The following is a 13,538-nucleotide window of genomic DNA, read 5'->3' on the forward strand; positions in this document are numbered from 1 at the left end:
GCTCAAAGGAAGCTCCGGAATTGGTTCAGTGGGTCAAAAATGGAATAGAGACCAGAGCAAGAGAGCGAAGTGGTCCTCACGCATCATCCGGCCTTTCTTTTCCCTTTCCAGGTGCCCCGGGTGCTGTGGGCGCCCCGGGGATTGCAGGAATCCCCCAGAGGGTTGCCATCCAGCGGGGGCCAGTGGGTCCGCAGGGAAGGAGAGGCCCTCCGGGGCCTCAGGGGGAGATGGGACCCCAGGGCCGCCCAGGAGAACCAGGTAGGAGCACTGCTGCGGGGCCACCCCTCGTTTCCTGTTTGCTTTGCTTTCACTTTTGTTCTCCTGCTGGAAAGCACTGGCTGAGCACCAGTGATGGAGCATCGCATTCTTCCTGGGGCACTGACGCGTGTCTCGGTGGCTCTGCAGGTTTCCGCGGGAGTCCAGGGAAGGCAGGGCCCCAGGGAAGAGGCGGCGTGTCAGCTGTTCCCGGGTTCCGAGGAGACCAGGGGCCCGTGGGGCTGCAGGGGCCCGTTGGCTATGAAGGTGAGTGATGGTGACAGGGGGCAGAGGGCAGGGAGCTTCCTCCAGGTCCCGCTGTGAGTCTGCTAAATGGACTGTGGTGTACGGGGAGGGGTCAGATGAGCCCCGAGATGAGCAGAGATGAGGGGCTGCACCCCCTAGCCCAGAGCCTGGGGCCCCCGCTGCAGCCTGGGCAAGGCCCATATACCTGCGCCCACCCGGTGTCCCCTGCATCTGGCAGAACACCTGGCACAGAGTCCCCAGGACAGGCCGGCCTCCTTCCTTCCTCTGAGACATCTGCAGGTGCCTCAGAGAAGGAAGCAGCAGACATATTTCGAGAGCCAAGATTCGTAAAGCTCTTGAGGGCCGGAAACTATGAGCTGAAAGTCACCGATTACATTACAGGCTGCTGTGAAGTCTTATGTCATCGACTTCTTAAAATTATTTGCACGTGTGCAGGATGGGATAGGCCAGAAATAATAGCAATTCATGCAAAAAATAGTCTTGAGAGTTGGTGTAATCCACCTGCGCTCGGCTTGAGCCCGAGGTGTGAGCACCGTGCTGACATTAAAGTCTCAGAGGGGACGGGCTGCACGGTCAGCGCCCAGATCGCAGGAAGCACACGGCGACCCACGGCCAGGAGAGCGTAAAATGCTGGGGGATGCAACCCGAGACACGCATGGCGGGGCAGGGGGCGGCGCATCCAGGCCAGGGGCCAAGACAGTGCAGGGTGGACGGCACGTCCTCAGAAAGGCAGGGTCACCCAGGACGGCTGATTCCAGAGGTCTGAAGGGGTGTCCTGTTGGGGGCAGATCAGCCGTTCTGCAGCGTCAGGGCCAGAATCGGGCCCCCGGGTGGACATCTGGGGAGGTGGGCTTCCAGCCTTGGGAATGGCCGCTCCCCGAAGCATCAGCAGGGGGGCCTGCCGCCTGGGGCAGAGGAGGTGGGCGGGGCTGGACACAGTGCTTCCGTGACCCTTCTGACTCCCTGATGCTCATTCCTGCTCAGAACGGGGCGCCCTGGGGGGACGGCTCGCGGGGGAGGCTGAGTCCCTGCCCCTTGTTCACTCCCATCATTGTGGTCCCACGTTAGGGATGGGGTGCGGGCCTCCCCAGGAGGCTCCTGGTCCCAAAGGGCAGAGCCACTGAGACCCCGGCCCTTGGGGAAAGGCAGAGCAGGGCTGTGAATGTCGCCACGCACGCAGCCAGCACGTGGGCCGCGGTCCGCACGGCAGCTGCAAGGCGGCCTCTTTGTCTCGGGTCCCAGGGGAGCCAGGCCGCCCTGGGAGCCCCGGCCTGCCTGGCATGCCCGGCCGCAGTGTCAGCATCGGGCACCTCCTGGTGAAGCACAGCCAGACGGAGCAGGACCCCATGTGCCCCGTGGGCATGAACAAGCTCTGGAGCGGATACAGCCTGCTGTACTTTGAGGGCCAGGAGAAGGCCCACAACCAGGATCTGGGTAGGTACAGCCTACCGAGCTCGGCCAGCCCCGCTGGCCACAGTGAGGTCGCTGAGTCCTCAGAAGGCACTGAGATGCCCCCAACCTGGGGTCGGGAAGCAGACTCTGCCTCGTAGCCCCCAGCGGCCTCCGCAGGCTCACGCGGCCCAGCCTCTCGCTGCCCCGTGCCCTGGAGGCTGCCAGCAGTTCCCCGTCATCCTTGCTTCTTGCCCCACAGTGTATAAGCAGTCAGGCCGGGGTCGTGAGGGGCTGGGAGGCACTTAGAACCCCGCAGCGTGGATATGGGGGCGTGTGTGCCGGTATTTATCCAAGGAAGCCTGGTTGCCAAAAGGAATTTAAAAGACCTAACAGCCCATAGAAAACATGGCCAACACATACTAAAATTGGGGGCTTGGAGGGAGGGTGGCCATGTGTGTGGTGGGGAGATCTGTTGGGCTGAACCCGATGATTTGTGCACCTTCCCGTCCAGATAAGTTTTTTTAAGTGAGACATAGCAAACAAGAGTAAGGGCCTAAAACAGCAGAGACAGGGCAAGGCCAGCACAGGGCCCGGCAGGCCTCAGGGCAGAGCAGACACCCGGCTCAGCTGGAAAGCAGTCAGTGTGAAAGGGGAAATAACTCACTCTGGCCCTGAGATGAAGTTGGTGGAGTTATTTGGGGGGCACAGTAACCAGAGTCCATCTGGGAGGCACCTGGGTGCCATGAGCCAGGCCCCCATCTGGGATGCCATCGGTGGGTGCTGGGGGCTGGTGCTTTAAGAGCCCCCGACACGGGCCTCACCGGGGTGCTATTCGCCAAGTCGCCCCTCCCTCTGACCCAGCCTGGTCCCGAGGTGTGCGGGAACCTCGGAAGGGCACAGTGCCGGTGGAGTCAGCCCCTGAGGGATTGGAAAGCCCGAGCCCGCCCCCCACCCCGCCCCGCACACGGCTGAACCCCGCGGGGGGCCTGGAGGGGCATCTTCCCGGCATGCTCAGCCGTGACGGTCCCTCCCTGCACCGCAGGGCTGGCGGGCTCCTGCCTGGCCCGGTTCAGCACCATGCCCTTCCTGTACTGCAACCCTGGCGATATCTGCTACTATGCCAGCCGGAACGACAAGTCCTACTGGCTCTCCACCACCGCTCCGCTGCCCATGATGCCTGTGGCCGAGGAGGACATCAGGCCCTACATCAGCCGCTGCTCCGTGTGCGAGGCCCCGGCCGTTGCCATTGCCGTCCACAGCCAGGACGTCTCCATCCCCCACTGCCCGGCTGGATGGCGGAGCTTGTGGATCGGATATTCCTTCCTCATGGTACGTGGTGCTTGCCTGCTCTCTGTCAGCCCGCGGGCCCAGGTGCAAACTGAGTTCCTCTCCCACATCCTGGCCTTTGTAAGACTAATCAGGGCAGTTGTTCAGGTTGTGTGCACTGCACAAGGGCATCTGGCCCAGGGGAGGAGTGAGAGCTGGAATACAGCCTGCGTTTTGCTCATTGAGCCGTGTTAGGCCTGGAGCTGCCCCCACCCAGAAGGGACCCATTAATTTGCCACCAGGCCTTTGTACAGCCTTAATTAGGATAAATTTGGCTATCATGACAGCATCCGTTACAATTTTCCTGTTTACCATCAGAGGGAGAAAGGAAAGTCCAGTGGGGAGGGTGGGTCTTGTATTGCATTTATATTTATTATGACTGTCGTAATTCCACTATATTGACCGGATGCCCAATGTGTTTAATATTTCATAAATTAAATTAATAACATTATATATATATATATATATATATATATATATAAAATACCAAGTTTGCTAATCTTATCAAAACAACAGAAAAAAAACCTGGATTCTGGAAAAGGAAGGAGAAGACAAACAAGTGTTGATTTTTTAACATTTTTTAAGGTATCGCTGCTGCAATAATTTGAAGCAACAGGATACTAAGTTCTGTGCTGGGACAGGCAACTGTCTGCTTTTCAGGAGCTAATCATGTCAGGGGGCTTTGGTGGATGGACAGAGCTCTGGTCCCACCGAGAAATTCAAAAATTAAAAACGAGCCTCTTCCTTGTGAAGGGAGTGATTACACTGTATCCAGAAAGGTCAGACAGCCCTTCTTTTATTAGCAATTACATCTTGAGCTGTGTCACGGGATAAGGGATAAGCACACACGATCCTCAGTAAGCGCCTCCTGCCAGCCTGGCCCTTGACACCCCCAAGGCGGGTGACAAGAGGACCATGGTCCCCTCGCCCCGCTGTGCAACCAGGGCGGCACTGATGGGCTGCCCACACCTTCCCTTCCAAGAACACGGAAGCACCTGCAGGCACAGACGCCGGAGAGCCAGCACGCGGCTTAGTGTCCCCCTGCCTGTCTGGGGGACGGTCCCTGTCTTGTCTGCACACAAGACACACTTTGATCCATCGCTGCCACAGCAGCAAAGACGTCGGCCCCCCCTTACCTCAGTGATCCCTCTCGAAGCTGGTCTGGTGGCTACTGTAAGTCTCCAGCCGGCCATCGGTTTACTTTTTCCTTTCGATTCAAATGAGGTCCTCACAGGCCGAGTGTCCAATGAGTGATTCTCTTAAGAGACATCAGCTGCTTGAGTCCCAAAGCCAGAGGCTTGTCCTCTGAGGCGAGCACATTGGAAAAGTGTGTGTGTGTGTGTGTGTGTGTGTGTGTGTGTGTGTGTGTGTGTGTGTGTGTGCGCGCGCGCGCATATGCATGGGGGGACCAGCAGGGCCTCGGCTCTTTCAGGCCAAAGCGGGGCTTCAGATGCCCCATGAAGACGCGTCTGCTTGTCTCTGTCGACAACACACAGCAGCTCTGTCTGGGAAGGCTTCCGCATTCTGTGAGCAGAAAACTGTTCAGAGGTTTTTGTTCTTTGCTGCTTCATTTGAAGAAAAGGTTAAACTGGGCTTCTGCCCAAACATCTCACAGGACAGCCTCTTCCGTGCCCTGCCCACCGTGGCTGAGTTGTTCCTGGTCTAAATTTGCGGGTTCTAACACAACACTTACCACTGGGCTGGCTGGACCGAGCCAGATGACACGTTTTAGAGAGAAGCTTTGAGATCCAGAGCCCCACCATGCCCCTTCGTAAAAGCTAAACATGTTTATGAAACCAAGAGAAAGTAGAACTTGAAAGTGGCAAAGAAAATCCCTTCCAACCCTTGGCCAGGTCTCCCAGGCAGGACCATCTCAAGCAACCAATTTCTAATTTAACAACAACCCTCTGATTGAAAAAAAACTAATTACACGAGTATTACGTGTTCACTGTAGAAAAATCAGCAAGTAGAGCTTTTCTTAAAAAAATAATAAAATTCAAAGCACCCGTACTCCCCCTTCATAAACGTTAGCAAAGGAGGAGAGCAGGAAGCACTTTGGTGCTTAATTTTTTTGTTTTTTCTTTTGTTTTTTTTTTTTGGCTGCACCGCACGGCTTGAGGGATCTTAGTTCCCTGACCAGGAATCGAACCTGGGCCCTCGGCAGTGAGAGCTCGGAGTCCTAACTACTGGACGGTGCTTAATTTTAATAGACCCTCTGGTTCTGACCCACATGTTGATTTTAATTTACCTTATTGAAGCGTAGCTGACTTACAATGTTGGTAATTTCCACTGTACGGCACAGTGACTCGGTTATACACATACTGACTCGGTTATACACATACATACATTCTCTTTCCTATTCTTTCCCCTGACGGTTTATCCCAGGATATTGCACAGAGTTCCCTGTGCTCTACAGCAGGACCTTGCTGTTTTATTTTTCCTTTAAAAGAAAAAGTTAACGTGTCGGCATCTCTTCCGCCCCGTCCCCCTACCCTGCACAGCACACGGCCGCAGGCGACGAAGGGGGCGGCCAGTCGCTGGTGTCACCGGGCAGCTGCCTGGAGGACTTCCGAGCCACGCCGTTCATCGAGTGCAACGGCGCCCGAGGCACCTGCCACTACTATGCCAACAAGTACAGCTTCTGGCTCACCACCATCCCCGAGCAGAGCTTCCAGGGCACACCCTCGGCCGACACCCTCAAGGCCGGCCTCATTCGCACACACATCAGCCGCTGCCAGGTGTGCATGAAGAACCTGTGATGTCGGGGCCGCCCCGCCGGACACGCTTCTGCAGGGGACACGCAGCCGGGGGGCCACTTTGGTGCTTATTCTTAACTTATTACCTCAGATGCCGACCCAAAAATTGACTTCATTTTTCTTTCTCTAAAAAACAAACCAAAAGAATAATAAAAGAAGGGCTACCAAAGGAATTCAGCACCAGCACTTCGACCAAATAACCCCGTGGCATCCAAGGCGCTGCCCACTCTCCCCACATCTGTAGCATCTGTAGGACACCCTGACCCCGCCAAAACGGAAAACCACGAACCCTCCCTCTCAGGCCATCTGTACGAGATGGTTCCACGCTCAGTGTAGCTAACTTCTTCCTGTGTATCTATGTAGTCACGGCAGTCTCAGCCGTCACTGATAACCCACTTATTGAACTCAACGGGGAGGTATAGACAGATGAGGCCGTGCAGCCTGCGGGCTCCGGAGCTCACTCCCGCTGTTCCCACTCGGGGAGCTCCTGGGGGTGGACGCAGCCCTGCTCTCCGAGCCCCCATGGTGACGGCGCCCTCTTCTCCCAAACGCCGGCAACGCGAAGGATCCTGGTCCCCTCGGGAAGGCCGACTGTGCCTTTTGTTTTAAAAGCCACTGATGTCCGCACACTAGCTATCACTCTTCCCACCACCCCTTACAGACCGTTGGGTTCGGCAAAACTCACATAGAAGCGAAGACCTTCTCACTGTCTGTTGTCAGCCAGGCAGCGTGGCAGCAAACTTTGTAGGGTCGGAAGTGATGCTTCCACTGCCCCCAGGCCGTCCCCGGACATTTACCCTCCGTACTTTGTGCAGAATTGTATTCCTATGCCTACTCCATCCTCTGTAACGACCCCCAAATAAAAGTTCGTTTTGAACATTTTTATACCCCAAGTCATTGCCTGCCTAATTTTCTCGAGTCCACAGAGCACAAACTTTGCCGTGAACCCCAAAACACTGCATCCGGGCCCAAGTGCGAGCCCTGCACCCAGCTCGGCACCGCGCAGCTGTGTTTTCCAAGTTTCAGCAGATTGAACACAAGCCTGTGGTGGTGTCGTTCGTTTCCCAGGGAACTGTCTGTGTTTATAATGCGTTAGTGTTTACAGAAGACACCTGCACCATCACTCATGGGGATCAGCAAGATGGGTACCAGTCACTCACCAGCCCCAGCACAACATCCCAACAAAATCCCAGTGTTTCCAAGATATAGCCTCCAAGACACATTTCCGGCTTCAGTTTCTCTGGAACCTGGCTGACCTTCAGGCACCCAACTCGCAGAATTTATTTTTACCCTTTAAAATTCAATCTCATATTAAACTTTTTCTAAGTACAATTTCTACAGTTAACAAGGTGACAATGTTATAATAATAATTCCACGTGATGATGATACTCGAAGGAGATCAGCACCTGCCTGGCCTGCATACCCCCAGCGGCCGCCCAGGACGAGGACTCTGCTCCGGAGGGTTAAGTGGGGACGTGACTCCAGGCAGTGGAATGGGACCTGGGCAGAGCGACCCAGGAAGCAGGGCAACTCACTAAGGGGGCTGCCACTGTGGGGGGCTCAGGGTTCAATCCTGCGGGGACCCACCGAGGGAGGCCACAGAAGGACACTCAGATGGTCCCCCCCCAGGCGTGGGAAAGGCACATTTTCAGCCTCCATCTCTTGCCCCCACGGGTCAGGCTGCCTCACATGTCCGGGGCTGAGGGGGCTCCTAGCACCCCAGGTGGAGGTATCAGAGAACCAGGTGAAGCTGATGCAAGGCATCGTAGGCTACACCTGTGGACATCTGGTTTCCGTAGCAACAGCTGCAGCGGAAAAGGTGAGCCTAGAGGCTGAGGCCAGGGCCTGAAAGATGCCCAGCACGGGGAGGTGATGGCACAGCTGTTTTAAAGATTCTTTAAATTGTATAGTGTCTTATAATTTTCAAAAGTTTCATATGCACGATTTCACATGGTTTAGCTTTGATGCCTCCGTGAGGTTCGCACATCAGAGGTAGGTGCCCAGCATTAAACACTGAACCTCACACCTAAAATACATACGGCGAGAAGACCAAGATCTCGATACATAATTGGATTCCAAAATGTCGACCATCAAATATACACCAAACACCAATAATCCATAACCCCAACACCTGTTTGTGCAACGAAACTCATGACCCTGTGCAAGGACAGCAGGTGAAGATTCCTAGTCTGCGTCAAACGGCCAACCTTCTGAACCTTGAAAATTCAAGCTCTGCCCTTCACAGACCCTTGCATGTTGCGTGAGATTTTTCTGGTCTAGTTTCTCAAGGCTGAGAGGAACCGCCACCCCGGAAGCTTAGTGTACGTGAGTGGCTGACGCTGCCCGCCCCCATTTTCCAGAGAGTGGGTGCCCTGAGGTTAGAATCACTGTCTCGCGACTGCTTCATAAGGTGGCTTTCCTCACCCCTCGCACAGACGATGCCAGGACCCACGTTAAACCAGAGGAGATGCCTCTGGAAGCATCCCGGCTGGGCGGAGGGGCACCAGGAAAGACGGAGAAAGTCCTGGAATATCGCTCCAGCTTCCCGCTGCCTAAGAGCGAGTCCGGAGGACCCCGGGGCAGCTCTCCGCTTGGGGGCCACCAGGGGAGCTGAACCGAAGACCCTGCTCGCCACGGGGGCGTCCTGAGAATTAAATCCGTTCCTACGTGTGAAAGGGCCCCAAGAGAGCTGGCGTGCACACCATCGTGTGAGTTTGGTGTCGTGTCCCAGCCTCAAGAAGAAGGGGTTGGAGACTCCCTGCCATTGGAGGGTTTTAAAGACATTCCCACGGACAAGAGGTATCCAACACAGGGGGTGCAGGGGTGAGGTAGAAGCCTTCTGAAGGTAAATTCCTGACACGCACAGAAGGGGTGATATTGAGCTGCGGGAGGACCGTGAAGCGGCAGGACAAACCCAAGTGAACGGTTTGCAGGGTATAAATACGGGAAATGGCAACCCTGCCACTCGAGAGCTACGTGGCACGTGGCCCGGTCAGCACACTCAGCAAGTGCCACAGGTACCCGTGAGCCACCGGGGAGGGTGACGTGAGCACAGAGGCGCCCATCTCGTCCATCTGCCCGAGCGACACCAGGGCTCAGATCACACCCGGACGTGGCCCTACCTACAGGCTGCCGTTCCCAGAAAGAGGCCATCGCTCTTTTCTTTATATTTATAAATGTGGCATATTTATTTATTTATTCCTTTGACAAGTATTTTTTCAAGAACACATTTGTTGAAGGCACACATCACTTGTCCTGAGTGGTAAGAATACCACACGGAACAAGACACACTTAGTGCCTGCCCGTAGAAATTTTAGTTTACTGGGGGATACAGGCAATAAAAAAAGTAATTAAAATAAAGCGCCATGAATGTTATTAAGGGAGAAATTAGGGGTACAGGAGGAATACAGAGCAGAGATATTTGAACCAAAGAATTCCTCTTGGAGGAAGTGATTTTTTTTAACCTTTTATTTTATATTGGAGTATAGTTGATTAACCATGTTGTGTTAGTTTCAGGTGTACAGCAAAGTGACCCAGTTCTACATATACATGTATCTATTCTTTTTCAAACTCTTTTCCCATTTAGGTTGTGAGAGACTATTGAGCATAGCTCCCTGCGTGATACAGTAGGTCCTTGCTGGTTGTCTATTTTATATATAGCAGTGTGTACATGTCAGTCCCAAACTCCCTATCCCTGCCCCCCACCCTTAAGTTCGTTCTCTAACTCTGTATGTTTCTGTTTTGTAAATACGTTCATTTGTGTCATTTCTTTTTCGATTCCGCAAATAAGCGAGATATCATACATCACTTATTTTTTTAAAAAGAGAAACAGCAGGTGTTAGGAACTAATTGGAGGGGGAGGGGAGAATGCTAACATGGGTAACTTTGGAAACGAGGGAGGCCTGAAGCCAAAGGCCAAGGGCCCGCCCCCCCATGGCTGTGCTCCCCCTATTGCAGCCTTGACCCACATTGTCTGCCGCAACTGAACAACTGGGGAATGGATGGGGGCGCAGGGAGCGCGTTTCCCACTGCCTGAGATGGGGTTTACAGCTGAGAAGCGGGGAGATGATGCATCAGAGTGAGAGAGGTCGGCCAGACCAGGTTTGGCTGAGCACAGACCCCTGGACATGGGCGTCAGTATCTACATGTGTACTTCCTTGCTCTCAGCTGGAGGGCTCTAAAGAAACACCCCCAGCCCCGCTGGCAACAAGCACACCCAGCCCAGATCTGGGCTTCGGACACTTTCCCCAGTGAAAGGTCCCAGGGCTCCTTGGAGCAATGGCTGATTCTAGGACGAGTGCAGGAAACACACAAGATGAATCTGGAACACAGGTGGTGCCAGAAAGTAAGAAAGTACTCAAAAATAAACCCCAGGGGCTTCCCTGGTGACGCAGTGGTTAAGAACCCGTCTGCCAATGCAGGGGACACGGGTTCGAGCCCTGGTCCGGGAAGATCCCACATGCCACGGAGCAACTAAGCCCGTGCGCCACAACTACTGAGCCTGCGACCTAGAGTCCACAAGCCACAACTACTGAAGCCCGCACGCCTAGAGCCCGTGCTCCACAACAAGAGAAGCCACCGCAATGAGAAGCCCGCGCACCGCAAAGGAGAGTAGCCCCCGCTCGCGGCAACTAGAGAAAGCCCACGCGCAGCAACGAAGACCCAATGAAACCAAAAATAAATAGTAAATAAATAAATAAATTTTAAAAAATAAATAAACCCCAGAGATGGGAACGGGTCAAAGGGACACAGCAGCCAACAGACACAGCTTCCCGTTCACGAAAGCTGGGATAACGTGATCAAGAAGAAAGCCATCTGGGGCTTCCATGGCGGCACAGTGGTTGAGGGTCCGCCTGCCGATGCAGGGGACACGGGTTCGTGCCCCGGTCTGGGAAGATCCCACATGCCGCGGAGCGGCTGGGCCCGTGAGCCATGGCCACTGAGCCTGTGCGTCCGGAGCCTGTGCTCCGCAACGGGAGAGGCCACGACAGTGAGAGGCCCGCGTACCGCAAAAAAAAAAAAAAAGAAGGACGCCATCCTGAATTATAACCCAAAGAATCAAATAAATGTCCGTGAGTCCATACCGATATAACGATGGAATCAATAAATGAATGGGGAGGAGAGACAAATCCTTGTAAAAACACCCAAAGTGGGTAGTTATTCTACCATAAAAGAGGGGCGTGTGCGCTGTGCCTGGCGACGTCCTTCCAGAGAGCGGAGTGTGGAAGGAGCGGAGAGGGCACCTGTGCCGCGGGGACCGTGAGCCACACACCTGGGCCATGCGATCAGTGATGAGTCACGGTAACGGCGGGCGCCCCGTGAGCGTGACCTGAGGAGCGCGCTTACCTCTGTGCTCTTCCTCCCAAACCTCCACCCCAGCCTCATCAGGAGAAACACATCAGACAAATTCCGGTCAAGGGGTGTCCTACAGAACACCTGTCCATACCCCTCAAGGCTATCAAGGTCACCAAAACAAGGTGGTCTGAGAGGCTATTAGAGCCATGGGGACCCTAAGGAGATGTAACTAAATGTCATGTGGTGTCCAGATGGGACCCTGAACAGAGAAAAGACATTAGGTGAAATTAAGGGCATCTAAATAAAGCATGGACCTCAGTTAATAATAACGTAAAGCAGGAAGAAAAGAAAGGACAGTGGACTTTTTAGGAGCTGGTGGAAATGGGTGTATCTGAGAGCAGTGCAGGCCAAAGGGTCCCGCTTCGAGAAGTGGAAGAGATCGGGCCAAGTGCTAAGGGAACGGGGAGGGGGTGTGACCTAATGAGGGCAGGCGGGGTGGGGTGCGGAGGGGGGCTGGCCCTGCCTCATTACACAAAGGCAAGAACAACCCCCGGTTCCATCAGCCACAGCGGGGGCAGATTCTGCCTCAAAACATTCCAAACTCCTGCAGAGACCACCCCACCTCTTGCTCTTGGACACAAGAGCAAGTGCCCAGGGCTCGCCCCCCTCCGGTGGGCTGCGGTCATCGGCGCAGGTGCTCCTCGCATGCAGGGCCGGCACAGAGCTCGGAGGTGGAACACGAGTCAGCTCCATCCCCCTTCTCTCGGGAGGACAAACCCATCTCCAATCCACTGCCCACAGCAACCGGGCTCTGAGCACCGGCTCACCTCGGCCGGAGGGAGACGTTGCAGGAGATGAAGCTGCCGGACGTCTGTGGGAGAGGGTTGCTGGCACAGCAGGCAGTGCTGATTCAACCAGGAGGTCGGGTTCAGAAATGACAAAGCGGTTCTCTTAAGACACCGGCCTAGCGGCCTGTGAAAAGGGGGAACCACGGTTTCCAACACCCAGATTACAACATAACCCCCCTCAAAACTTCCCACGCAGGACATCTCGAGGCCACCAGGAAATGCCCGGCCAGGAGCTGCTGTTGAGAAGAAGGTTTCTGAGGACACTCGGGTGAAAGTCTGCAGCAATGGCTCCTGGGCCAGGCTCAGCAGGTTAACCCACGGCTGTCCGTGGCCTCCCAGCCACAGAGCAGCTGCATTTGAGCAAAGGGAAAGAAAGAATGTTTGAGGTCCCAGCTCGAACCCACATCCAGCAGAGGATCCCCTCCTTCTCCATTGGCTAGCTCACTGAAGCAGCTGAAGCTTCCCCAGAACTGACCTGGTTCCCTGGTCGGGAACTGGGCCCACGAGCGACCACGGCTGGAAACCCGTGAGCAGTCTCAGACCCCAGGACCAGTCTCCCTGGCGAGAGCCCAGGCTGGCACCCAAAGTCCACTTGGGACAGAGCCCAGAGTGAAGCCTACTTTTTAGTGCAGCAGTGAGGGTGCAATGCTTACATGCTGTTGATGGAGAAGGTGCCGTCCTGGGCCATCCTCCAGAACGCGGGGCCATTCAAGGGCACGAGCTGGGGGTGCTCAGAGCAGATGGGCAAGACAATCAGACTGTCCAGGCGGAAAGGGCCGTGGGAACTCAGCCACCCCTGCCTTCAAGTACAAAGAGAAATCATTTCCTAGGATGCTTTTTCCCCTCCACAGTCTTCAAAGACAAGTTCCTAGGTCTCCCAGATGTCTCACTAGCAAAGACACACTTTGTGGAAAAATAAATACAACTTCCACCCATTAAATGGGAAACTAAGCCACGTCAATGAAAAGTAATCAGACTGACTCGTTTTCACTTTTGAACGGGCTACAGTTGCAAAATGGAAGTTTTAGACCTCGAGATCTGCTTCAGTAACAGGACATCTCAATTGGAGGCCTCCCCAGTCACATACAGGGGGCTCTGATGGTGTTTCCATCACACAGATGGGGCTCGTTTGCTTACCCAGAAGACGTGCACCACCCAGGAGCAGAGGCAGGGCTACAGGCCACAGCATCAGAGATCATGGGCTCTCCGCAGAAACACTGAACACCTCCCCCCAAAAACTACTGCTCATGAAACATTGTTCACCAGCCTCTGCCCCACTTTGCCTCCTGTCAAGGACTGAATGCTTGTGTCTCCCAACATCCATATGTTGAAGTCCTAACCCCCAGATGGGATGGTGTCTGGAGGTGGGGCCTTTGGGAGGTAATCAGGTTTGGATGAA

At 54.7% G+C, this 13,538-nt stretch overlaps 1 protein-coding gene across 2 annotated transcripts in view; it reads left to right on the plus strand.

The window, feature by feature from the left end:
• The window catches only part of COL4A2 (collagen type IV alpha 2 chain), a 177,131-nt gene extending 170,242 nt beyond the window's left edge, over window positions 1-6,889 (plus strand). Inside the window, exons 44-48 of one of the 2 annotated variants that reach the window (XM_032611468.1) lie at window positions 112-258; window positions 406-522; window positions 1,765-1,956; window positions 2,957-3,243; window positions 5,742-6,889. In XM_032611468.1, the coding sequence (XP_032467359.1) occupies window positions 112-258; window positions 406-522; window positions 1,765-1,956; window positions 2,957-3,243; window positions 5,742-5,999 (1,001 nt within the window). In that variant the 3' untranslated portion in view covers window positions 6,000-6,889. The remainder of the gene's footprint in view (window positions 1-111; window positions 259-405; window positions 523-1,764; window positions 1,957-2,956; window positions 3,244-5,741) is intronic. The other variant, XM_032611470.1, reaches the window with a different exon arrangement.
• Window positions 6,890-13,538: the final 6,649 nt, after the last annotated feature.

Source organism: Phocoena sinus, chromosome 18 (genome assembly GCF_008692025.1).
Source record: "Phocoena sinus isolate mPhoSin1 chromosome 18, mPhoSin1.pri, whole genome shotgun sequence".
Classification (NCBI taxonomy): Eukaryota; Metazoa; Chordata; class Mammalia; order Artiodactyla; family Phocoenidae; genus Phocoena; species Phocoena sinus.